Below are 26,377 nucleotides of genomic sequence, written 5' to 3'. Positions count from 1 at the left end.
TTTTTCTCCCTTGTTTCAGAAGCCATAAATGGCAACTGTCTTCTAGTGTTAGCAGAGTTTAGCCTGTAAGCTCGCCGTTGTGCTGATAATCATTTGAGTACATTTGTTTAATGAAGCTGCTGTAATTTAAGAAGTTTATCAAATGTAAATGAAGAAATTCATCAAAATATCGATGTAAATTGGTAAGGTGTTTTGGTTCTTTCATCATCCATCCACCTCAAGTTCAAAGCGCTGTTTTCTAAGCAAGGCGGAAAGAATTGTACGTGACACCGGACCTTTAGCCGCATATAGTACAGGTACCGACATATTTGCGCATTCTGATTGGTCGGTAAGACACCCTCCGTATCTTTAGAACGGTCTCTGTAGATACGGTCTGTACCCACTGCCATTACCAAATTCCCAATTGGCCAAATGATGCTGGGTGACAGCCCCCGTGTAGTTGCAACGAGTAGATAGTTGCAATTGCAAGTGTAGTTGCAATTTCGTTGTACCTTGTGTATAATGACAATAAAAAGCATTCTATTATATTCTATACGGGCTGGAAGAGTTTTTATGCGGTTACAACCTGCAGGGAGGCGAAATTTAACAAGTTGACTTTACAAAAATCCTGAAGGCCTACTCTGAACATGTAATGACCTCTTTATACAAGCACAGAAATCCGCCCTGATGCTAAATGCTTACGTGATATGAATCCGCGTCACGTGTTGAATTCTGCGGGGAGTCAGAATGATGCACGAACAGATGATTATCACGGTTATAGAACAGCTTCAACCAGACGCCATTTTAACACTGGCGACGGTGGTTAGCTTCTGTTCACCACAAGATCTCATCACACCACGTTACAAGCTCAGCTGGCACCCCAACATACTCGTAAAACTACTAAGCGGGAAACATTACCGTTATGTCCAGTGCGGGAGTGATAATATTTAATCTAAAGCAAAATTCGCGTTTTTTTTTAAGATGTCAGTCTGTTGCCGTTCAAACACCAAAATGGTCGGAAATACCTCATTGAAAGCTACGCCATAGTTAGCACTCAGACTAGCATAGCTCAACAAATACAAACACGCTGCACTAAGTACGTATGCTTCACGATTTGTCTTTGTCTACCACATGCCGTTTAAGTCAAGAATACAAATTATTAATAGACGTGTGTTTTTTTTTTTTTTTGTTGTTATCTTACTTACCGGCGTATCGTTTTCGCTAAAGAACGAGTGGATGCAACCCCGGGTTTCGACAAAACGTCGTGGACAATAGAAACGCCTATGAGCTGAAAAACGACGATGATCATTGGATAAACGTTATAAGTGACTGCCAAGGCAACCAATAAGAAGAAAGAAATACTGAGCGGTGTGATATGGCGGTGGGGGAGGGCTGCCATTGCAGCACATTTCTGTCGAATTTTGAAGCGGAAGAAAATGAATGAATGAATGAATAATTTTATGAACCAGAATTTATTACGATTGCTTATGGTTGCGTCTGCGTTCTTTTGTTTATTGGTTGTTAATCTGTTAGCAGGTTTATTTACTACTTCCTGATTGTCCTTTACAATAAAACTATTTAATCGTAGCAACATTGATAGGCCTTTATTTTGAAATTACGTTGCTGAATCCATTCTTCCGTCTCCTCCAGCAGGTGGCAGACACGTTTATAGGATATTACATAAGCTAAACAAAGTTGCTTTTTGATTGCTTTTTGCTATTGAATTGGTCTACCGGCAAAGCGGATAACCAGAAGAATTATGCATTTAATGATAAAAGCACTGTTTTGCTACCAGAGTTAGTACATATCATAAGGTTTAATTTGAGATGTGGAAGTTTTGACCTGTGAGGATCCTAAAAGGTCATTGACCTTGGGTCATCATTTCACATCATCAAATAATAAGAAATGATGTGACTTCAACAACAAAAATGAGTGCACATATCAGACAGCATGGTGGCTTTAGTGGTTAGCACTGATGGCTCACAGGAAGAAGGTCATGAGATCAATTCCCACCTGTGGCCTTTCTGTGTGGAGTTTGCATGTTGTCCCTGTGTTTTCGTGGGTTCCTTCCAGTGCACCGGCTTCCTCCCACATCCAAAAGACATGTAGGTTAGGTGGACTGGAAACTTTAAATTGCCTGCTGGTGTGTGTGAGGCTGTAAATGTGTTTGTTTGTCTATATGTGGCCCCGCGACAGACTGGCATCCTGTCCAGGGTGTACCCCACCTCACGCCCTATGACCGCTGGGATAGGTTCCAGCCCCCCATGACCTTTAACCAGTGTTGTATAGTAATGAAATAAAAATACTTCACTACTGTACTTAAGTACGTTTTGGGAGACTTTGTACTTGAGTTTTTTTAATTCAGCTTACTTTCACTTTTACTTCACTACATTTCCGACCTTAATTGCCTACTTCTACTCCAATACATTTTCTATGCGCCATGCCGTTACCCGTTACAAAAAAACACACACACACGAAAAAAGTCATGTTTTCACCCAGAGACACCACTGATTACTAATGACTGCAACGAAGTCAGGCTGATTTGTCATGAGGCATGTCAGGTAGGCTTTTTTGCAGTTGCACACTTGGGGGGTGTTTGTCAGGAAAATGATAATTTCTCTGCATTGATTACAGACAATCAACTTTGCTTTGTTTGAACCTTGAACCAATCGAAGCAGTGATTCGCAGGTCGAAGCAGTGCTTCGATCTACGATTCGTGGATTGATTGTTTTATTTGGCTTTATCCTAATTTTTCCTCGCTAAAACCCTGAAGAGCATATGTCTGTAAGTAATATTAATATTTTTATGATAAATCGACCTGTTATGGTCTTCTGAAACAGTTGATAGATGTATTTTATAACTTAAAAAGGGGACCGATGCTAATGCGTTAGCATGTCTATGGCGTTTTCAATGTTAAAGTTAGCATTAAGCTGTTCGCATCAGCATGTCTGTGTTGATTTGTTTTCTGTATAATTAATGGCTCAGCGTTTGTTGTTGTAAAAGTGGCAAATTATAATTTTTTTAAATGTATTTTTATTCATATATTATAGCAACAACAATAATAGTCTACATAATAGACAATAATAGTCAATAATAATAGACTAATAATGTTACAATACAAGAGAAAGAGACAAAAAGAACCTAATGAAACAAAACACAACAGAAAAGATAAAACCATGTAACAATGAAAATAAATAAATACATATAGAAATAAATAAGTGTTTACGTATTGTGAACACCTAGTGAGTAGCCTACTCTCGTTTAGGTTTTGAAACCTTGTTTCTGAAATGTTTTTGTGTGATGTGCACAATTTTCAGTATTACTCATGTTCAGTGTTCATATTCAGTATACTACCAGTATTTGACTGGTAGTATACTACCAGTCGTTTACAAGCCTAGATAAACTTTTATATATAAAAAAAAATCAGTCCGTTTTTGATTATTAACATTTACTTGTACTTTTACTTTCAATACTTGAGTACATTTAGTTGTACATTACTTGTCATACTTAAGTACAATAAATACTAGATACTTTAAGACTTTTGCTTGAGTAGCATTTCAATCAGTGACTTGAACTTCTACCAAAGTAATTTTTTAATGGGTATCTGTACTTTTACTTAAGTGTGATTTTGCGGTACTTTATACAGCACTGCCTTTAACTGGAATAAGTGGTTGAAGGTGACTGAGTGTACATATCACATAATGTAACACTAAATAATTTAATTTGTACTACTGCATAACTTTTCAAGTATGTTGTTTTTAGTGCCAATTATGTCTGAATCACGAGAAGAGCACACGCTGTGGAGAACATGTGTATGTTTGTTCTCTTTCTTGTTTACATGTAACTACGCACCTTTAAAGTGACAGTAAGTCCACATGTTCTGGATTTTAAAGTGTGTTTTTTTTTGTGAGCATGTATTTTTGTATTGTTTTTTTTTATATTGTAAAAGTTCAAGGAATATATTAAACACTAAAAACACTATTTGTACACTTAATATATAATTTGTTCTTATTTGATGGTGCAAACTGCCATTTTTTTCGTTGACCTCTCAGGGTCCTCACAGGTCAAACCCTGATTACCTCCACATCTCAAATTAATCCTTATAGGATGAGAACTATCTCTGGTAGCAAAGCCATGCTTTCATCATTAAATGCACAATTCTTCCAGTATGAGCACTTACCTGCTGCATGATTAGAGTTGTCCTGATTTGTAATCAGTTTGTTCTTATACTGACACTAATAATGAGCAAATAAAGTGTTGGTTAAGCAGTAATAATTGCCATAAAGTGCCACTGTGCATGTGCATATGCAAGACCAGTATGGTTTTCAAGAGTAATTAATCTAGTATAAAACTTCATTTATGTATTACTGAGCTCAGAAAACATCTTATCTTATGAAACTTATTTTATTTTTTGCTTGTGAAAATTGTTTTATTATCTGGTCAGGACATGAACGATGCACAGTATGTTGTTGCTAAACACAAAGGAAAAGTGAAATGTTTTCAGAAAGCATTGTTCTGGCACTTAATGTGAAATTAATTGCACAGAAGGATAAATAAGACACTTTTATAGCTAATATTTATTAAATCAAGTGGATATTCTGATATATTCCAGTTATTCTCTCATATCAGATGTGTCAGAATCTCAACCCTCACTTCTACAATATGCATAGTATGTCTGTATGTACACTCAACAAAAATATAAACGCAACACTTTTGGTTTTGCTCCCATTTTGTATGAGATGGACTCAAAGATCTAAAACTTTTTCCACATACACAATATCACCATTTCCCTCAAATATTGTTCACAAACCAGTCTAAATCTGTGATAGTGAGCACTTCTCCTTTGCTGAGATAATCCATCCCACCTCACAGGTGTGCCATACCAAGATGCTGATTAGACACCATGATTAGTGCACAGGTGTGCCTTAGACTGCCCACAATAAAAGGCCACTCTGAAAGGTGCAGTTTTATCACACAGCACAATGCCACAGATGTCGCAAGATTTGAGGGAGCATGCAATTGGCATGCTGACAGCAGGAATGTCAACCAGAGCTGTTGCTCGTGTATTGAATGTTCATTTCTCTACCATAAGCCGTCTCCAAAGGCGTTTCAGAGAATTTGGCAGTACATCCAACCAGCCTCATAACCGCAGACCACGTGTAACCACACCAGCCCAGGACCTCCACATCCAGCATGTTCACCTCCAAGATCGTCTGAGACCAGCCACTCGGACAGCTGCCGAAACAATCGGTTTGCATAACCAAAGAATTTCTGTACAAACTGTCAGAAACCATCTCAGGGAAGCTCATCTGCATGCTCGTCGTCCTCATCGGGGTCTCGACCTGATTCCAGTTCATCGTCGTAACCGATTTCAGTGGGCAAATGCTCACATTCACTGGCGTTTGGCATGTTGGAGAGGTGTTCTCTTCACGGATGATGCGAAGGAGATGTGTTGCACTGCATGAGGCAAATGGTGGTCACACCAGATACTGACTGGTATCCCCCCCCAATAAAACAAAACTGCACCTTTCAGAGTGGCCTTTTATTGTGGGCAGTCTAAGGCACACCTGTGCACTAATCATGGTGTCTAATCAGCATCTTGATATGGCACACCTGTGAGGTGGGATGGATTATTTCAGCAAAGGAGAAGTGCTCACTATCACAGATTTAGACTGGTTTGTGAACAGTATTAGAGGGAAATGGTGATATTGTGTATGTGGAAAAAGTTTTAGATCTTTGAGTTCATCTCATACAAAATGGGAGCAAAACCAAAAGTGTTGCGTTTATATTTTTGTTGAGTATAGGTCTGTTTTTCATTTGGAGCTCTTTAAGAAATACATTGAGATGTACACACTGTAAAAAAAAACTGTTGTTTTTACAGGAAAACGCTGGCAGCTGTGGTTACCAGGGAATTCCTGTAAAAAATACAGCAGCACAGTAGATAACTTTACAGACATAATATGTAAATGGATTTACAGTGAATGAACCACTGCTGACTCACATTAAAAAACTGTTAAAGCTACAAAAAAAGAGAGCCTAGTCTGAGTATCGTATCACATTAAAATTAAAAGAAACAAAGCATGCAAGGATTATGACTGAACAGAAGTACTTAGACTAGCGATAATTTCTTATAGGCCTACTCCCTAGCCTACTCTACAAGCTGCAAATAGTGTTGGGAAAGTGTAAGTACACGGACCCACAACAGGGGGCGCAAATGAACGGACAATGAAGAAAGTCAAATAAAGCTTTACTGTTGTGAACACGCACAACAAACACAACAAATTACAATTTCGGCCACAAGTTGAATTCCAACGGTGTCGTGTGGGCAGGCTCGACGATAGGAGACGTCTGTCCAAGTCGAACCGGAACCACCCGATTTCCTCCGCCACCGAACCCCGGGAATACTGGAGCCGCCAAGTCCCGAACTCCCAGGTGGTCACTGCCTCCGCTCGTCGGATCCGGTACTGCTGGCGAGGAACAGAAACAGTCAGATGTGGGTGCGGCTGCACCCAACAACACGTGGGGTGGAAAACACCACCTCCACCTCTAATCAGAAACAACACTGTAATATAGGAATAAGAGTACTTATCCAAATACGTCCTTTTCAGTCTTCAGTCGTTTTACACACAAGCAATAAGGGATTAATCCGTATGGCTGGCTGAGTTCGTTACCTCCTTGGTAGAGCGATATCTCGGCAATGAGGTGGAGATGCCATCCAGCTGATATACCCCTCCGCTGATGGATGTCAGCTGTCTCAGTTGATAGATGACGGCTGTCACCTTGGCTGCTCCTGTGAGGCGGCAGCGCCCTCTGGTGCCTGGAGCCCGCACAGTTTCTCAGTTACTCACTTGTTGAAAGCCATCAAAAGCCGCCTGAATTTTACAAATGGTTTTCAACACGGAGGTGCTTTTCCTGTCGCGGTGCACACAGATTTGCCGAGTCATCACGGAAACGACTCGGCCAATTTGCGTGCATGTCTTTCATTAAAAAATGTCCTTAAACAGTGGAATGTCCGCATAAAGTCCTCATGCCGGCCTCTTCTGAATCTTCTCTGTTCTCTCACGACATCCTGGGTGAATTAAGCCTTAAATTAGGATGTTTTCAGGTCGAAACAGGCCAACGACGGCGCCTGGAAGCGCTGCGCGACGTCCCACTCCATGGGAAGTCCTTACACCAACAGAAACACCCCATAATCTCTCATCAGCCGTTAAACTTTTCACCGAAAACCATCTTAATTTCTCAAATAGTGTCCACTCGGATATTCCTCACAGGTCCAGAAAAAATTTTGATAAAGCAACACGCGCCGTCTCGAGCAGCGTGTGAAACAAAGGAATTCAGCCGAGAGGGCGGGACCACATCTCACTCAAGGCCTGCCCACAGGGAAATGATGTCACCGACACGCGTGAAAAAACTCACGCATGCGCACGAGGGTTCAAGCATGATTGGTGTAAATCCATATAGTTAAAAAAAAATAAAAGGGTCGGTTTATTATCTAATAGACCTCGTACATTTGATTAGAATCACATATTGTTGTACATCTAACAAAAACATTCTGTTTAATAGTTTACAAAAGTCCACTGTGATTGAAACAAAATATGTGTTTTTGGGTTTACAATACTTTTCTGTAGTGATTTTACATTGTTTTTATGTAAATTTCACGGCATTTTTTTTACAGTGCAGCTGTGAGCTGGTTAGATGAAGATGAGCAGAACCTTGTTACTATTTGGACACACAGCTTTCTACATATAATGGTCACTCATGAAGATACACATTGGCTCTGATCCTGTATTTCTGAGGTCTGTGTCTGTGCCATGAAATGTTTATGATCTGCAACAATCTATACAAGCAGAATTGTGAATTATGATCTGTCAGTATTGTGTATATATAGGTAATAAATTCAAGGAATACCCAGAATAAATAGTTTTAGTGAGATGTTGGGCCACTACATACTGCGGAAATAACTTCAGTGTGTCTTTGCATTGACTCAACAACTTACTGAAACTCTACAATAGGGACTGAACTTCTTCCAAAAGTTATTCCCTTATTCGGTGTTTTAATGATGGAGGTAGAGAGCGCCATCAAACACGTCAGTCTAAAATCTTCTGTGGATATTCAGTTGGATTGAGATCTTGTGATTGTCAAGACCAAAATGTGATTTACATAGTTTTCAACTTCACCAGTGACCCTTCCTGCCCTACGGGGGCATTCAGTGTGTTTCTCTACACTTTTATTCCAGTTCTTCCTTTAATTTGTCACCTGTCTGTATTAAAACATTGCATTGTTTTTTTGTTTGTTTGTTTGTTTGTTGTTGTTTTTTTTTACAAAACTTCCCAGAGTTACAATTGTTAAAAGTTCTCCAGTTCCACTGGAGCATTCCAGCATCACAGCACCTTAGGCATGGAAAAGCTGCATATATTGACTGAAAATAGCTACTGCTAAGAGTAAATACTAATTTAATTCCACGCTTAACCAGATGCAGGTGTTGTACCCAAAAAAAGGTCAATTCATACGTACAATCTTGGGCACCATGAATTGTGAAAAATGTAGTGTTTATTTACTTATTTATTTAATTTGTGGGGTTGTCAAGAGAGAATTAATGCCCAAACATTCAAATTATAACAAAAAACAATTCAGTTTTCAATTCTGTAAAAAAAATAAAAAATAAAATAAAAAAAATCAATTATCAAGTTGCCAAAAACATGATTTCTTTGTAGACACAAATACAGTTGCCAGTGATCCCTCAAAGAATTGTAAATACCTGATTGAATGCATCCTAAATGTCTTATGAAGGACAACATAAAGGAAAATGTATCATTTTATCAACCAAATGCACAGGTGGTGGCCAAGCGGTTAAGTGTTTGTTTTATTGTGGAGGTTCTGTTGTGTGGGCCGCCCGAAGAAGAGGTACTGCTGGCCCAACACCAGAGGGCGCCCTGCCTGTCGTCGGGTTTTGGGCACCAGAGGGCGCAGTCGCCGCAGGAGTCTTCCAGGAGCCCGGAGCTGACAGCTGTCACAAATCATCTCATCACCATCACATCCCATAAAAGCCTGGAAGAGACACCACAACTCTGCCGAGTTATCAGCTTATCTGCCAGGTAAACTACTCAGCCGTTCTGTGCCATACGCACACGTTTTTGCAGCAGAGCTTTTTGCAGTCTTAACCTTTTTGTACACTTGCAGCTTGTAGCCGAGTTTGTGGAAGTTGGAGGAGTTGGCGTCTCCACTCCTCACTTCAGACTTTGATTAAGTGATACATAAGGCACTGCACGCACTCTGTGTTCCTGTGTTTGGAGGTGGAGGTTTTTCCCCCCAGAAAGGAACTGTATTTTGCTGTTTGCTGGGTGTTCACACACCCACCTTTAACCTGTGTCTGTGCCTGCCAGCAGTACCGGATCTGACAGCTGGAAGCGGTGGCCACCTGGGGACTCAGGACTTGGCGGCTCCGGTGTGTTGCAGGTCTCCATTGGCGGTGGAACCTCGTGGGTCCCGGCTCTTCTCTGGATAGGCGTCTCCTACCCTTGGGCCTGCCCACGCGTCATCTTTTGTGTAGATTGATTGACAGACTAAAAGCATATTTTGGTGGTTGTGCACATTTGCAGAATAAATTATTTATTCAGACTTCCTATTGGCTGTTCATTTACTCCCCCCGTCGTGGGTCCGTGTACTTCACTTACCCAACAGGTTCTTGGTTTAAGACCACCACTACCGATTCTCTGTGTGATGTGGAGTTGTGTCAGGAAAGGCATCCAACATAAAACTTGTGGCAAATCAATATGCAGATCCACCTTGAGTCTGCTGTGACAACCTCAAGTGAAAACAAGGGAGCAGCTGAAGGGAATTCCTGTTGCCCAAGTGAAATTGCGTATAATTAAAAGTGAAAATCAATCACAGATTTCACTTATAAATATTTAATAGGTTTTCATCAAAGTTACAATGTCTAATGTTTCATTTTTTTTGCCACTTATCTGAGTTCGGGTCGTGGCAGCAGAACCTGCAGCTCATCCCACACTTCCCTCTCCTCAGCCAAGTCATCTAACTGCCAAAGCATTTCCAAGCTAGCTGTGAAATATAATCCTCCTGGGTCTTTCCAGGGGCCTCCTCCCAGCTGGACATACCTGGAAGACCTTTCTGAGGAGATGACTGGGGGCATCCTCACCAAATCTACAAACCTCCTCAGAAGCACCAGCTCTACTCAGAGTCCCTCCCTGATATACAGGCAGGTTCTCACCTTTTCCCTGAGTGTAAGCCCAGTTACCTGACACAGGAAACTCATTGTAATGGCGTGTATCAACCTTGTCTTTTTGGTCATTACCCAAAGTTCATGACCATAGGTGAGGATATGAGCATAAATCAGTTGGTAAATTGAGAGCCTCGTCTTTTGACTCAGCTCTTTCTCCACCACAATGGTAGATGCAGCCCCCAATTCATCTGTCAGTCTCACGCTCCATCTTACCCCCAATTGTGAACAAGACCCAGAGATCTTGAACTCCTCCACTTGAGGCAATAACTCTCCCCTGACCCAGAGGGGACAATCCACCCTTTTCCAACAGTGGTCCTTGGTCTCAGACTTGGAGGTGGTGATCCCCATCACTCATCTGATGTGGCATTTAGTGTCCCTTCCATTTTCACACATTGCATGCTAAATTCCCAAAAGAAACTTGAGGAACACTGCCCCCACACATGAAGACATGAATGTGGGAAAACAATGTACATGAAGACATTTAAAAAGATGTCTGCACTATGTTTTTGTGAGCTTGACCCACACAGATCTAGGTTGTAAGAATTCATTATGGAATTTTACATTCTTTTCTATGGAACATTTTATAAATTCTCCAAACATGTTTTTTAATTATGGAATTTTTATTCATTTATTTTATATATATATATATATATATATATATATATATATATATATATATATATATATATATATATATATATATATATAACAGTGTCACATTATATGGCTATATGGCTTTTGCAGTGCATCAAATAAGTTCCCAGACATATAGGGAAAATACTGGACATACAGTCACACACATACATTCATGTCACAGAACACCACATACTGACACAATGTTTTTTCACATCTTCATGCTGAGGTAAAAGGACAGTCTTTGCTCTCTTTTGCCAGGATTTACACAATTTGCTCTCTGAGAACACACACACACATAAAACTTGCTAAATTAAAAAATTCTGTTTATATGTGAAAACAGTGAATCAACATGAACATGACAAAAACTCCAGTATACTTCAGAATGCCTCCAATTTATATCACAAAACCACATATTTTCCACGTGTGTTATTTATGTTAAGTTTAAGTTATTTATGCACACTTTATGTTTGGCTGACAGAACAATTTTCTATTTCTGATCTCTTTCTGTCCCTCATCACTTATAGTGTGTTTCAATGTAGCCAAACTGACAATTCAGTTTTCCTTTTCTCTATATGTTTGTTTTCTGTTGTTAGACAGTTGAACAAGTAGATATATAATGGTGTAGTTCATAACTTTTCCTGTTTGGACTTGTTCATTGGGTATTGACTTGTAAATTTTGGGAATGACTGGATTTATGGGTATGTTTACAAAATGCAGTTGATTGTTCTCTCTATCTAACATGCATGTGTGTTATTGGACAAATGAAAAATTGTGTCTTGTTATAATGTGAGCATTCATGTATGCACCATTTTCAGTGGACAAAAAGCTTTTTTCCACTTGTGGTTTAGCTTATACTTGCAGGTAGAGCCCGAACAATATGTTTTTTTTTTTTTGTTTTTTTTTTGGGGGGGGGGGGGGGGGGGGGGGGTGTTAATATTGGGTAATAAAACATTTACGATACTGATATATCTTCCAATATGCACATAAAATGGCAACAACTCCAAATATTTCATGATCAAACCCTTATGACAAAGAAATGTTATTGAAGCTTGATGTTTAAATGCAAATTTTATTATAAATAACTACAAATATAACCAACAATCAACCAATGTATGTCACGCTTCCGTCATGCTACCTTCACTTGGATTGGCAGTAGCTGTGTTGCGTCACTAAGCAATTGTATAAAATAAACTTTTTGTCTACTCTGGCCCCACCTAGCTGATTGCAGAGTGATCACTTGTCTCTTGCCAATGTAAAAGGCCCACGCCGATCAAAAATGAATGATGTCTCATATCTTTGTCTCCATCTTCAATAGTAATGTGACCAAGGAGTGATGGGGGTTCCAGCCATGCTTGAGAGTTGTAAGCAGTGCCATCAGATCTCCCTCTGCTGGAAAAACTCTGCCATGACCCCATTTCCAACAGCCAAAATGTTTTTCTGCATTGTTTATTCAGTAAAATAAAAGTTTTGATCTTAGAAAAAAACAATGCAGATGTCAATATGTTTGTGAAATGCTCATTTTGGCCAATATTATCGGCTAGCTGATATATTGGTTGGGCTCTACTTACAGGAACATTGCTTATTATCAGCCTGCCAACATTTTTTCCCCCAATTATTAACACATGGGATAATAATACATAATACTTCATATTCATGTTCTTTCCTCATCTCCAACAGAAGAGAAACATTTGTAATTTCAAATTCTTTTCTGATGGGTGGATGTCTTGACTAGTGCTGAGATGGAATCCCTTAAGAATTGATACACAGTATCCATTTTAAGTCTTGGTAAGTCCATTAGCCTTTTTAGAATTGTTTTTGTCTGAGCTCTGAAATGAGCTGATCTCCCAGCGGATGGAGCGGAATGTGCTTCTCTGAAAGCTTGCCCGTCTTTTGGTGATGTGGTAGATCTTCTTGAGGATGGCACGTCGCAGCAGGATGTAGACCCATGGGTCCAGGATCTGGTTACAGGTGGCCATCCTGACACCTGTCACCAGTAGCCCCCTGTAGGAGTCCATGTTATTGCTTATGAAGCCGCTGTAAGACTGAGACGCTGACATTAGTCCAAAGATCTAAAAAAGAAAATGAAGCACATTTCATCAAAGTCATCACCAGCCACATAATATTTCAAACAGATGTTCATGGTGTTTGTGTTTTGGCTGAGTAGACACCTTTTTCTTTTTCTTTTGTTTTTTAATTTTGTGTCAGATAATGAATGCCATAAAAAATCTGGAATTTGTCTTTGGAGTGTAGAGCACTGACATTCTAAAACGATCAACATTATTTAAAGGTTATGGTCTTAATTTCTGTTTTGTGCAAAAAATGTCCCATGACATATGTTTAAATACACAGTAAGAGCTATACTATTTAAAATATGTTCTTGAGTGTTTAGTGCAATGTCTTTTTCTTTTTTTATTTTTGTGGAAATTGCTGTTGTCCCGTAGTAATATTAAAACACATCAGTGATTTATGAGTTTATATATGAAAAATGTCCTGCTATTCATTATTGTCACAATTAAAATCACAGATTTTTATAAATGTGAGCATTTTAAACTAGCAATCATGTTTGAGAAATTCATATTGAAATATGAAATAACTTCCCTTCATTGAAAGAACTGATTCAATTAAATCAGCATTAGTATTTGAGAAGAACATTAATGTGAGCTCACCACAGCCCAGCAGTTAAAAAAGAAAAGAGAATCAGAATCAAATTTATTGCCAAGTTCTCACATACAAGGAATGTGATCTGATGTCATTGGTGCATAAACAACAGTTAAAAAGAAAATGAAAAAATACAGTTGTATGCAAAAGTTTGGGCACCCCTGATAATTTTCATTATTTCCTTTATAAATCATTGTTTGTCTGGATCAGAAATTTCAGTTAAATATATCATATAGCAGACAAACACTGATATTTGAGAAGTGAAATGAAGTTTCTAGTATTTACAGAAACTGTGCAATAATTATTTAAATCAAAGTGGGCAGGTGCATAAATTTGGGCACCCTTGTAATTTTATTGATTTGAATACATTTAGTACTAATTATTGTAACACAAAATTGGTTTGGTAAGCTCACTGACCCTTGACCTCCTTACACAGATGAATCCAATCATGAGAAAGGGTATTTAAGGTGGCCATTTGCAAATGTTTCCCCTCTTTGCATCTCTTCTAATGAGTGGCAACATGGGAGCCTCAAAACAACTCTCAAATGACCTGAAAACAAAGATTGTTCAACATCATGGTTTAGGAGAAGGATACAAAAAGTTATCTCAGAGATTTCAGCTGTCAGTTTCCACTGTGAGGAACATAGCGAGGAAATGGAAGACCACAGGCACAGTACTAGTTAAGGCCCAAAGTGGCAGGCCAAGAAAAATCTCAGATAAGTTGAAGTGAAGGATGGTGAGAACAGTCATAGTCAACCCACAGACCTGCTCCAAAGACCTACAACATGATCTTGCTGCAGATAGTGTCTCTGTGCATCGTTCCACTATACAGTGCACTTTGCACAAGAAAATGCTGTATGATGCTGTAATACAGAGGAAGTCTTTTCTGCATACATGCCACAAACAGAGTCACCTGAGGTATGCTAAAGCACATTTGGACAAGCCAGCTCCATCTTGGAATAAGATGCTGTGGACTGATGAAACTAAAATTGAGTTATTTGGACCCAGTGGTGGGCACAGTTCCGATAATCCGATAACAGATAATTATCGAAGATAATGTTTTCATTATCGGATTATCTTTTTAGATAACTTTAAAAACCATTATCGGACCAATTATCTTCCGATTAACTTTTGTCCAATAACTTTTAGATCGATAAACAAAGCTTAACAGCGACAAGCATTTCTAAAATTTAAAATCAGTTCAGCATCTACCTGTTAAAGGTTTTGTAACAGATGTATAGTTATACCCTCTGCAAACAGAAGAGACCTGCTTCTATGAAAAGTGTCTCTATCCTCTGCAAACAAAGGAGAAGTGGTTAAAAAAAAAAACAAAACACCATACCGATATGCTGGCAATATCACCTAAGTCATCCAGAGGCATACATTTTTAACTTATGGTTCAAATTTTAACCAAACTAATTTTGGACAAGTTATTTAAAATTACTGTCATGTCTGAAGTTTTATAAAGTGAAAATATCAGATATATGTTTTAGTTTTAAAGCAATGTGCTAATTTTCAAAGACAAAAGTGTGGAAAAAGAATGTTCAAAGACAAAAGTGTGGTCTCAGTGTGTGGGTCTGTTGTTACTTTTAATATGAGTAGAAGTTATTGTGGCATTAAATCTTAAATTCGTTTTACTAGTAGTTGCAAATGTACCAGAGACAATATTGGAATTTATTGGTTATCTGTAACTTCTGATACATTTTTGGGTGGTTTATTGTTTTATCTTTATCGAAGATAACTTTTCAGTTATCTGATTATCAATCAATTCAATCAATCAATTTTATTTATATAACGCCAAATCACAACAAACAGTTGCCCCAAGGCGCTTTATATTGTAAGGCAAGGCCATACAATAATTACGTAAAAACCCCAACGGTCAAAACGACCCCCTGTGAGCAAGCACTTGGCGACAGTGGGAAGGAAAAACTCCCTTTTAACAGGAAGAAACCTCCAGCAGAACCAGGCTCAGGGAGGGGCAGTCTTCTGCTGGGACTGGTTGGGGCTGAGGGAGAGAACCAGGAAAAAGACATGCTGTGGAGGGGAGCAGAGATCAATAACTAATGATTAAATGCAGAGTGGTGCATACAGAGCAAAAAGAGGTGAATAAAAAGAAACAGTGCATCATGGGAACCCCCCAGCAGTCTAAGTCTATAGCAGCATAACTAAGGGATGGTTCAGGGTCACCTGATCCAACCCTAACTATAAGCTTTAGCAAAAAGGAAAGTTTTAAGCCTAATCTTAAAAGTAGAGAGGGTGTCTGTCTCCCTGATCTGAATTGGGAGCTGGTTCCACAGGAGAGGAGCCTGAAAGCTGAAGACTCTGCCTCCCATTCTACTCTTACAAACCCTAGGAACTACAAGTAAGCCTGCAGTCTGAGAGCGAAGCGCTCTACTGGGGTGATATGGTACTACGAGGTCCCTAAGATAAGATGGGACCTGATTATTCAAAACCTTATAAGTAAGAAGAAGAATTTTAAATTCTATTCTAGAATTAACAGGAAGCCAATGAAGAGAGGCCAATATGGGTGAGATATGCTCTCTCCTTCTAGTCCCCCTTAGTACTCTAGCTGCAGCATTTTGAATTAACTGAAGGCTTTTCAGGGAACTTTTAGGACAACCTGATAATAATGAATTACAATAGTCCAGCCTAGAGGAAATAAATGCATGGCTTCATGGATAGATAAAGCTGGGTATCATCTGCATAACAATGAAAATTTAAGCAATGCCGTCTAATAATACTGCCTAAGGGAAGCATGTATAAAGTGAATAAAATTGGTCCTAGCACAGAACCTTGTGGAACTCCATAATTAACCTTAGTCTGTGAAGAAGATTCCCCATTTACATGAACAAATTGTAGTCTATTAGATAAATATGATTCAAACCACCGCAGCGCAGTGCCTTTAATACCTATGCCATGCTCTAATCTCTGTAATAAAATTTTATGGTCAACAGTAACAAAAGCAGCACGGAGGTCTAACAGAACAAGCACAGAGATGAGTCCACTGTCTGAGGCCATAAGAAGATCATTTGTAACCTTCACTAATGCTGTTTCTGTACTATGATGAATTCTAAAACCTGACTGAAACTCTTCAAATAGACCATTCCTCTGCAGATGATCAGTTAGCTGTTTTACAACTACCCTTTCAAGAATTTTTGAGAGAAAAGGAAGGTTGGAGATTGGCCTATAATTAGCTAAGATAGCTGGGTCAAGTGATGGCTTTTTAAGTAATGGTTTAATTACTGCCACCTTAAAAGCCTGTGGTACATAGCCAACTAATAAAGATAGATTGATCATATTTAAGATCGAAGCATTAAATAATGGTAGGGCTTCCTTGAGCAGCCTGGTAGGAATGGGGTCTAATAGACATGTTGATGGTTTGGATGAAGTAACTAATGAAAATAACTCAGACAGAACAATCGGAGAGAAAGAGTCTAACCAAATACCGGCATCACTGAAAGCAGCCAAAGATAACGATACATCTTTGGGATGGTTATGAGTAATTTTTTCTCTAATAGTTAAAATTTTATTAGCAAAGAAAGTCATGAAGTCATTACTAGTTAAAGTTAAAGGAATACTCTGCTCAATAGAGCTCTGACTCTTTGTCAGCCTGGCTACAGTGCTGAAAAGAAACCTGGGGTTGTTCTTATTTTCTTCAATTAGTGATGAGTAGTAAGATGTCCTAGCTTTACGGAGGGCTTTTTTATAGAGCAACAGACTCTTTTTCCAGGCTAAGTGAAGATCTTCTAAATTAGTGAGACGCCATTTCCTCTCCAACTTACGGGTTATCTGCTTTAAGCTGCGAGTTTGTGAGTTATACCATGGAGTCAGGCACTTCTGATTTAAAGCTCTCTTTTTCAGAGGAGCTACAGCATCCAAAGTTGTCTTCAATGAGGATGTAAAACTATTGACGAGATACTCTATCTCACTTACAGAGTTTAGGTAGCTACTCTGCACTGTGTTGGTATATGGCATTAGAGAACATAAAGAAGGAATTATATCCTTAAACCTAGTTACAGTGCTTTCTGAAAGACTTCTAGTGTAATGAAACTTATTCCCCACTGCTGGGTAGTCCATCAGAGTAAATGTAAATGTTATTAAGAAATGATCAGACAGAAGGGAGTTTTCAGGGAATACTGTTAAGTCTTCAATTTCCATACCATAAGTCAGAACAAGATCTAAGATATGATTAAAGTGGTGGGTGGACTCATTTACATTTTGAGCAAAGCCAATTGAGTCTAATAACAGACTAAATGCAGTGTTGAGGCTGTCATTCTCAGCATCTGTGTGGATGTTAAAATCGCCCACTATAATTATCTGTTATCGAAGTTAATTTTTTGGTTATCTGTGCCCACCACTGTTTGGACCTAACAAGAGGCGGTATGCATGGCTGAAAAAGAACACAGCATTCCAAGAAAAACACTTGCTACCTACAGTAAAATTTGGAGGTGGTTCCATCATACTGTGGGGCTGTGTGGCCAGTGCAGGTACTGGGAATCTTGTTAAAGTTAAGGGTCACATGGATTCCAGTCAATATTAGCAGATTCTTGAGAACAATATTCATGAATCAGTGACAAAGTTGAAGTTGCACCGGGGCTAGAGCTTTCAACAAGACAACGACCCTAAACACTGCTCAAAATGTACTAAGGCATTCATGCAGAGGAACAAGTACAATGTTCTGGAATGGCCATCTCAGTCCCCAGACCTGAATATTATTGAAAATCTGTGGTGTGATTTTAAGCGGGCTGTCTATGCTCAGAAACAAACAAACCTGAGATGTTTTGTAAAGAAGAATTGTCCAAAGTACCTTCAACCAGAATCCAGATTATCATTGGAAGCTATAGGAAGCATTGAAAGGCTGTTATTTCTGCAAAAGGACGATCTACTAAATACTGATGCATTTTTTTCTGTTGGGATGCCCAAATTTATGCACTTGCCTAATTTTGTTTAAAGAATTATTGCACACTTTCTGTAAATCCTAGAAACTTCATTTCACTTCTCAAATATCACTGTGTTTGTCTGCTATATGATATATTTAACTGCAATTTCTGATCCAGACAACCAATGATTTATAAAGGAAAAATCATGAAAATTATCAGGGGTGCCCAAACCTTTGCATACAACTATACTTCTGTAAGAAGTATTGGTGCATAAACAACAATAGAATTAAAAAAGAAAACATACTTCTGTAAGAAGTAAAGGAGTCAAATAGACAAATAGGCAAAACTATGTTCACTGTCAAATAAATATAACATAGTGGAATGGGACTGTGCAAAGACATGCACAAGTACAGTACCTTTCAGTGCAGGGATGATCAATATGTATTTTGTGGGAGTGGGGGGGGGGGGGGGGGGGGCAGGGTAAATGGGGGTCTCTGGCATTATTTATAAGATTTATAAATTATTTATACGATTTATAAACAGATATTTTCCCCATTCATGAGAGCAACATTTTAAATAATCAAGATGTTTTGTAGAATATTTGAAATACCTTAAAAATATATCTAATAAATCCATCTTTAGTTTGATAATTTTATGTTAAGGCCATCTTTTTGACATCTTGAGATTAGAGTATATGTGAGCTGGGAAAATAAACATTCTGACCTTAGCCTGGACATTGCAACTCCCCAACTGTGGAATTGACTTCTCAGCTTTGTCTTTGAATATTGTAACACGAGTTACAGACAGTGAAATAGTCTGTTCTGAGCAATTTGAACAAAATCAACACAGCAACCACAAGTTGTGTTGACAAACACTAGTGTGTTCATTAAAACCTGACATAGGACATGTACAAATTCTGTAACTGATTGTTTTATGTACTATGAAAACTTTTAAGTTAATTATTTCATAACGTTGAACATGTGATAATGCTCAATTTCCCTGAGGGAGTCTTCCCAAGGGATTAATAAAATTCAGTCTAATCTAATCTAAATCCTCTGCATTAGTTGTTGTTGTTCATTCAGCTGCTCCTTGTTGTAAAGACATGTTTTCCAAACAGTGTTGTGTCCCAGAAGGAATGCAGATTATTTCTGGAGCAATATTTCAAACATGTTATTGAAAGCATTGCAGAAACAGTAAACACAGTAATTTAGCCTGTAAAAATTCTATGAAAATTTTTTTTTTTAAATAAATTGTATTCAGAATTGTACGGTGCTACCCAAAATTTGTGATCAGGAGATTGAGAATTTTTATTTTCTGTGTGTATGTATGTATATATATATATACACACACACAGCACTGTACATATAAATATAGTCACAGAAAACATGTACTCCTCCTCCCCACACACATGGAAGGCAACCATTTCTATTCCAACAAAGAACAAATGTGGATTTAAAAGTTTAAAAAGTTTAGTTTTTTTTGGGACTGGGCATTGTTACTTGAGAGTGGTATATTTTAAATTAATTATTGTATATATAAAGATGTTTTATTGTGTGTTACAATAGCTTTTATTCTTAGTTTTTCCTCATGCTATTTAATGCTATTTATTTTATTGTACTCTTTAACATGGTGGATTAGTGGTTAGCACTGTTGCCTGACAGCAAGAAGGTCATGGGATCGATTCCCACCTGTGGCCTTTCTGTGTGGTGTTTGCATGTTCTCCCCGCGAACGAAAAACAGCCACTGCTCGCTGTCACTCTCAATGGCTCCCACTGAGGTTGCAGGCTGGTCACAATGGGATCCCTCTTGGTCACCATCACTCCCCATTGATCTCCAACAGGTGTGCGAGTGTATTGAACTGTTTAAAACACTTGCACAAGTTGTGCAACCATTTAACAGATACAAGGGTCCCATAATCGGTCTTGATAAACTCTCGCGTCTCAACTCAGTCTCTATTTGATCCTGTAGGTTGTAATAGACTCTCAATTGACTCTGCATGGGGTTGCCCCAGTGATTGCGGATTTAACATGTGTTTCACTCGCACAATTCAGTCGCAATCCATGCATGGTGTAAACGCAAATAACAGATCACAACAGAGACCAGCCAAGACATGTGAGAGCTGACAAAATGTCACGATCTTGTAGGTCTTGTATAGGTCTCGGTGCAGTGTAAATGGGCATTAGGTGGACTGGAAACTTTAAAAATTGTCCGTAGGTGTGTGTGTGTGGGTGGTGTGAATGTGTTTGTTTGTCTGTTTGTGACCCTGTGACAGACTGGCGTCCTGTCCAGGGTGTACCCTGCCTCACGCCCTGTGACTGCTGGGGTAGGCTCCAGCTCCCCGCGACCCTTAACTGGAGAAAGCAGTTGAAGATGAGTGAATGAGTGTTTATTTATGGAAATGTTGCTGTGCACTTTGAACTGTATAATCTGTACTAGAAAGTGGTATTCAAATCAAGATTATTATTATTAAAAACTATTTTTTTGTGCAGTACCTGGTACATAGTGTAGCAACATAAACACATTTGCTGATCACTCAGTAGTAAAATTATTGTAAAACCCTCATTAAGATGACATGAATTCTTTACAAATTGCAGGAGATGACTGAAAATAAATTTATATGTAGGCAGGTATGCATATTTTATTGATATTTTAAAGTTTCTGCCACATTTACCCTATAATAAACATATTTTCAACCTTTCTCTTACTTTGCCCCAAACTGTTTTCCCCAGACTTACCAGCAGAGGGCTCCAGCAGATGCAGGAAGTGACCATGATACCAACCAGCTGGACCACCATCTCAGTGTCATGGGTCCGTGCAGAGCGTCGGTGGGTGCACGACTGCTTTCGTAGCTTATATCTCACGAGTGTGATTCCACTGATGGTGTTGCACACGAAGGCCACGGCAAGAGAGCTTAAACCCAGTCCAGAGAAGAGGCACGTGAAGGCCAGGTCTGTCAATTCAGTGTTCTCCAACACTCGGATAAAGCACCAGCTCCCAGGGTACTGGAAAGTATATGTCCCCACCCTGAAGAAAGGCAGAAGGGCCACACATAAAGCCAGCAGCCAAATAAGAGCCAGTGCCATCTTCGTCCGTGCTCTGGTGACCAAATGAGCATGTAAGAGGGGCCGGGTGACCCCCAGGCAGCGCTCAGCGGCCATCACACAGCCCAGGAAGAGTGGGCACAGCCCAAAAAACACCATGCAACCCCCCAGAAACAGACACAAAGCATCAGGATCCCTGCAAAGGTTGGAGGCGGGATCGACAGACGAGGCCTCGGCCCCTGCTGAGTACCTTTTCAGTACCAGGGCTCCAGGTATAACATGACCAGCCAGATCAGTCACTACCAGGGAGCTGGCGAGGAACAGGAAAGTAGCTTTGGAGCGCCGCCGGAAGCGGTTGTAAGCCTTGGCGAGAATGATGAGGGCCGCGACATTGAACACAATCCCCAGAGTCATGGTGAGGCAGGCGGCTGTGGGGTTTCCGCGTGAACGGGAAGTGGCATTGTGCTTCTCTGCCTCCACGCTGGTGCGGTTGGAGAGGGGAGAGGAGGTGGGGATGCCTGTGTGGTTGCTGGGAAGGAAAACAGATTGGACCAGCATGAATGTCGATAACACGTTTCAGATATTTTGCCAACAAACTGCAGAGCTGTGGGACGACTTCAGACGCAGCACTTCAATATTACCATCTCCACTGGCAACAACAGTCCTCAAGATGAAAAAAAAAATAATGAAACGACAGCAAATTATTGCTCTTTGAGGTTTGTGATCTCCTCATCATGTAACACGCGATGTCTGAACAAGTTCTGACAGTTTCTGCTGACAGTGAAAACTGCTACTCGCATTCTTTTAAAAAGTGCTGCTTCAGTGCAACATAAATCAAAATGGAGCAATTAGACGATCAAATAACACAACATGAAAAGATACATCAAGTATTTATTACATGAGCAACAGCAGGAAATTAATAAGAAGAAGATGGAAATGACTTTGTATTGATCGGCGCAAAATAAATTCAATACTACTTGTGAGTCCATCAAAAGTCGCATGATGATTCAGTCTAATATGAACTCTGTAGACCTGTGCAGAAGAACTCATCTGGATTCTCAATTTTATCCCAGCATGCCATCATTTCAGTTTTTGTATTTAAAGGGATATTTAATGACTCTACAAAACTTAAACTCTTCCAAACTACAATTATAGATTAACACAATAAGGTTTTTAGTGCACTAAAGATAAGAACACACGATAACAACAAACTAAACACAAACTTAAATCAGAACAATTTGGGGACAATATGATACCTATAACTCCTTCTAGAGCTGTCGCGGTTGTCTTGGTGACTTCCCTCACTGGTCTCCTTCCAGCATATAGTCACTAAATTTTTGAGACCTGCCTACTTGACACAGATGTACCAAACAGTACCATATTGTTTTATTCCTTAAAGACTAATGTAAATGAAGTCCAAGACATATTCACTGACAGGGAACTACTCATATATCCATCTTCTGACTTGTCTCAGGAAAACTGGCTGTAAAAGTGCTGATTTAATTAATGCTTCTATATAGAATCAACCCCCCCCCCCCCAACTTTTTTTACAATGTGTTGGAGACTTCAAATGCATGAATGAATGAATATAAACAAATTAAATAGAGGTGACGACAAAAAACATAAAATATCTTGGGTTAACTGCTTGCAATGGAACAGAAGTTAAAGTAAATGCAAGGATCATTGCTGGGTTTTTGATTGTTTGTTTCATTGTTTCTTTTGTTTGTTTGTATTTTCCATATCATTCAAATTTATTCATATTTGTTTTTTCTTACGTCATGAAACATATTCTTTTTTTTAAAAAAATCACACTTTTGAAAATAAACTCATAATTGTGAGACAAATTAGAACAACATCTAATTACTGTTACCGCCATTAACACAGTAATAACTGCCAATACCATTATTACCTCTACTGACTGAGCACTGCGGTCAGAATTTTGACTTTTTCTATCATCTGTCCTTTACCCATGTATACAGCAAGAACAGAGGTATAGCAGACAGGTATTGTATTCACCTTATTCAGGAAGTCAGGGTGGGTGGCTCCATTTTGTCAAGCAACTTCCGGTTTGCCACTGCGTCGATGATTAGCTATGTGGGAACACAGTACGCTAGAAGTGTCCGAACATGAGCAGCATTAATTGTTCAGTTCGTGGGTGCCACAACAACTGGAAGAAGAGGAAACTCAAGCTGAAGCTCATAGTTCCTCATAGCCAAACCATCCATGCCAAGCGACAACACAAAGTAGTTAAAAATAATCGAGGGCCATTTTTTTCATGTCATCTTTCGACTCCGTTATGACCCGTGGGTGAGCCAGAGTCAATGCCTTTGAGCTTTTCAAAAAGGTTTTTGTTTCTACCCATGTAATATCTTCTGTTGGTCTGTATTGAAAACACCGCTCAAAGGAAGTCCTAAGCCAAAACAGAAATGCCTCTGTTGTAAAAGTGGGTGGGGTTGAATAAGATGTATACAGCATCAATAACGATGTCACTGCCTTGTTTAGGATAGAATTTCCTGGTAAACAACATAATTACTGAATGGTAGAAATCTAACCTTTAACTCTGGATGACCTTGCCAGGATAATCATCTCATCAGCATACATGTTTGCCTTGTCCGAATCAGGTTGAAAATCAAGTTCCTTGACCATGACCCCAATGACTTTAATGTTTCTGGGGTCGACCTTCATCCATGTGCCACTTTTGATAGAAATCAACTAAAAGACCTGGGAGGCAAATGCCAATAATCACACAGACAGCCATGACCTGGATCCTGACTGCAATGATTGACCTTTGGAGTGGAGTATGAAGGGGGAGGATCAAAATTTTGACCTTTTGCCTAGTAATTTTGGCCTTGACCCCAATGACTCAGCTTTCTCAAATTTAACCTTGTCTGAGAAATTCAGGAACTCATCTGCATATGCCAACTGAGACATACTAAAGAGCATTTTCAACACTACCGAGAGTACTGTAACATGACTATAAAGTGTAAGACCATCTTTGGATATTGTTTACAGGTACACCACAGGCTGCATTTGAAATAACAACCTCCTGGTTTTCAGGCAAAAGCACTGTCATAGCACAGACATTCAAAACAACAATGTATGCCATGAAATCCTTTTTATTTCTCACTCAGCTCTTGCATGACATTTGTCCAGAAATGAATCAACAGTAATATGACAAACTCAGAGAATCAACTTCAACACTGTGCAAGCTTTAACATCAGTGGTGTTTTTGTTTTTTGGTGTTTTTTTTTTATTATGCCAAAATTTCTGTGGACTGAAATGTTGCTTTTTCTTAATACATTTTTTGAAAATAAAGTTTTCTCTTAACACCAAGAGTGTTAAAATAACAATTAAAAAATTAAATACAACCTAAAGTATTTGACTGCTTTAACACTCCTGTTAACTTTAATTCACACAATAGTAGAATTCTTGGAATCATTTGAATTAAAAATGTGGCAACTCTGGAAACACGCAAATGAATTAGGTTGATCAAAATTAACCAAACAAGTACTCTAATACTTATGCCAATGTGTTAACTTCATTTGGACAAACGTAATTCATTTGAATGTTATTATTTGAAAATATTTTATTAGGATTTCTCTGTTTTAAGTGCAACTGTGTGTGTGTGTGTGTGTGTGTGTGTGGACATTATTGACCTTAGTGACATTGTAAAGCATGCTTTAAAATGTAATGATCCTGCAATATTTCTGAAAGAGGTCCAAATTCCACCAATGCTCTATTCAACCTCACATAAAAAATTGCTAAAATGATTCTATTAATTTTTTTCTTATCTCTGACAAGCAGACCAACAGACACGATCACGTAACCACCACGCTCATTTGTCAGTTTACACTTTTGATCCAAATTCTGGAAAATATTAACTCTGTAGAGCCATAAAAAAACAACATCTGGATGTTTGTTTATTACTCTTCCAACTGACTCAGTTTTATTGTTGGTGATGGAGGATGTGGAGGGAGAAAGGTGTTTCATTTCATTTTTTTTAAGTGTTTTAGACATTACGATAGTAAGTATTCCACTTTAATGATCTCTAAACTTGCAGACAAGTCATAACGAGTCGTAACTCGTTTTGATAATATTGAAGAATACTACTAAAAGGAACTTTTTATTGTTTTAAAAAACAGCTTTTATAACAGAGAGCCTACAAAAGCAAAATTAAAAATCATGAAGACCAATGTATTTGACCTACCTTTGGAGTGAGAAATCAACAGAGATGAATAGGTTTGTAGTTAGATTTATTCTGTTAGTCATTGCTGAAGTTGGATATTAGTCCACTTTTTGCTCCGAAAGAAACGCATGTCTTCAACACAGGTCCTCTCATTTCCTCATGATGCAACAAAACTTGTGCAGAGATTCTTGTCACTTATGAATTCCTGCAGAACCAGCAGCCTGCCTGTAACACTGCACAAACATGTCCTCATCTGCTCTGCCTTTCTGATCATTTAGAAGTCAGATGCTCTGTGCATGCATCACCTCTGGGCGTCTCAGTGAAAACATTCATTTTCATTGGTGCAAACAGTGAGTGGGCCTCTGAGCAAACACTCATGAGAATATTAATACGTGAACTCCCCCTCTGACTCCACTTTCACTCCGCCTCACAAAATAATTGGGGGGGTGGGGGGTGATCAGGCTTAAATGTTATGAATAACATAAGGTGAACTTTAAAAAGTACAAACCTGCCTGAAGCTGCAGGGACAAGCGTGTTTCAAGGGTGACACTTACTGTGAGTGATGTAGTTATTAAGTAAAAAATTAGACTGCGTGTCACAGTGTGTTAAACAGAAAAATGAGAGCCTGTATGCTTCAGTATGGTTGCTGGAGCTGGGTATGGTAGTGGTGTTGAGGTGTCGATACACACGAGCAGCCATTTGTGTTGCCTATGCTGTTGTATCGACTCCATAATCTCGATATGGTGGTTGCATTAAC

The 26,377-nt window shown here is 39.0% G+C and overlaps 2 protein-coding genes across 6 annotated transcripts in view; both read right to left on the bottom strand.

The window, feature by feature from the left end:
• ilf3b (interleukin enhancer binding factor 3b) overlaps positions 1 to 1,206 on the bottom strand; it is a 50,046-nt gene extending 48,840 nt beyond the window's left edge. The window contains exon 1 of one of the 3 annotated variants that reach the window (XM_034191180.1): positions 1,185 to 1,206. The gene's annotated coding sequence lies outside the window, so the exon portion shown is untranslated. The remainder of the gene's footprint in view (positions 1 to 1,184) is intronic. The other 2 variants (XM_034191179.1, XM_034191181.1) reach the window with 2 other exon arrangements.
• Positions 1,207 to 11,359: 10,153 nt separating this feature from the next.
• Positions 11,360 to 25,952, bottom strand: LOC117528165 (prostaglandin E2 receptor EP1 subtype-like). Of its 3 annotated transcripts, XM_034190747.1 has the most exons (4): positions 25,642 to 25,952; positions 21,685 to 21,963; positions 21,129 to 21,417; positions 11,360 to 12,924 (listed from the first exon to the last, which is right to left on the bottom strand). In XM_034190747.1, the coding sequence occupies exons 1-4, from the start codon at positions 25,701 to 25,703 to the stop codon at positions 12,631 to 12,633; spliced, it is 924 nt and encodes a 307-aa protein (XP_034046638.1). In that variant the 5' UTR covers positions 25,704 to 25,952; the 3' UTR covers positions 11,360 to 12,630. The 3 variants fall into 3 exon arrangements, with proteins under 3 accessions (XP_034046638.1, XP_034046636.1, XP_034046637.1); XM_034190745.1 differs by having other exon boundaries at positions 21,129 to 21,963; XM_034190746.1 differs by lacking the exon at positions 25,642 to 25,952 and adding an exon at positions 23,451 to 23,486 and having other exon boundaries at positions 21,129 to 21,963.
• Between the last annotated feature and the right edge of the window lie 425 nt (positions 25,953 to 26,377).

This window comes from Thalassophryne amazonica, chromosome 16, assembly GCF_902500255.1.
Source record: "Thalassophryne amazonica chromosome 16, fThaAma1.1, whole genome shotgun sequence".
NCBI classification, from domain to species: Eukaryota; Metazoa; Chordata; class Actinopteri; order Batrachoidiformes; family Batrachoididae; genus Thalassophryne; species Thalassophryne amazonica.
This window is presented reverse-complemented; position numbering and strand designations above follow the sequence as displayed.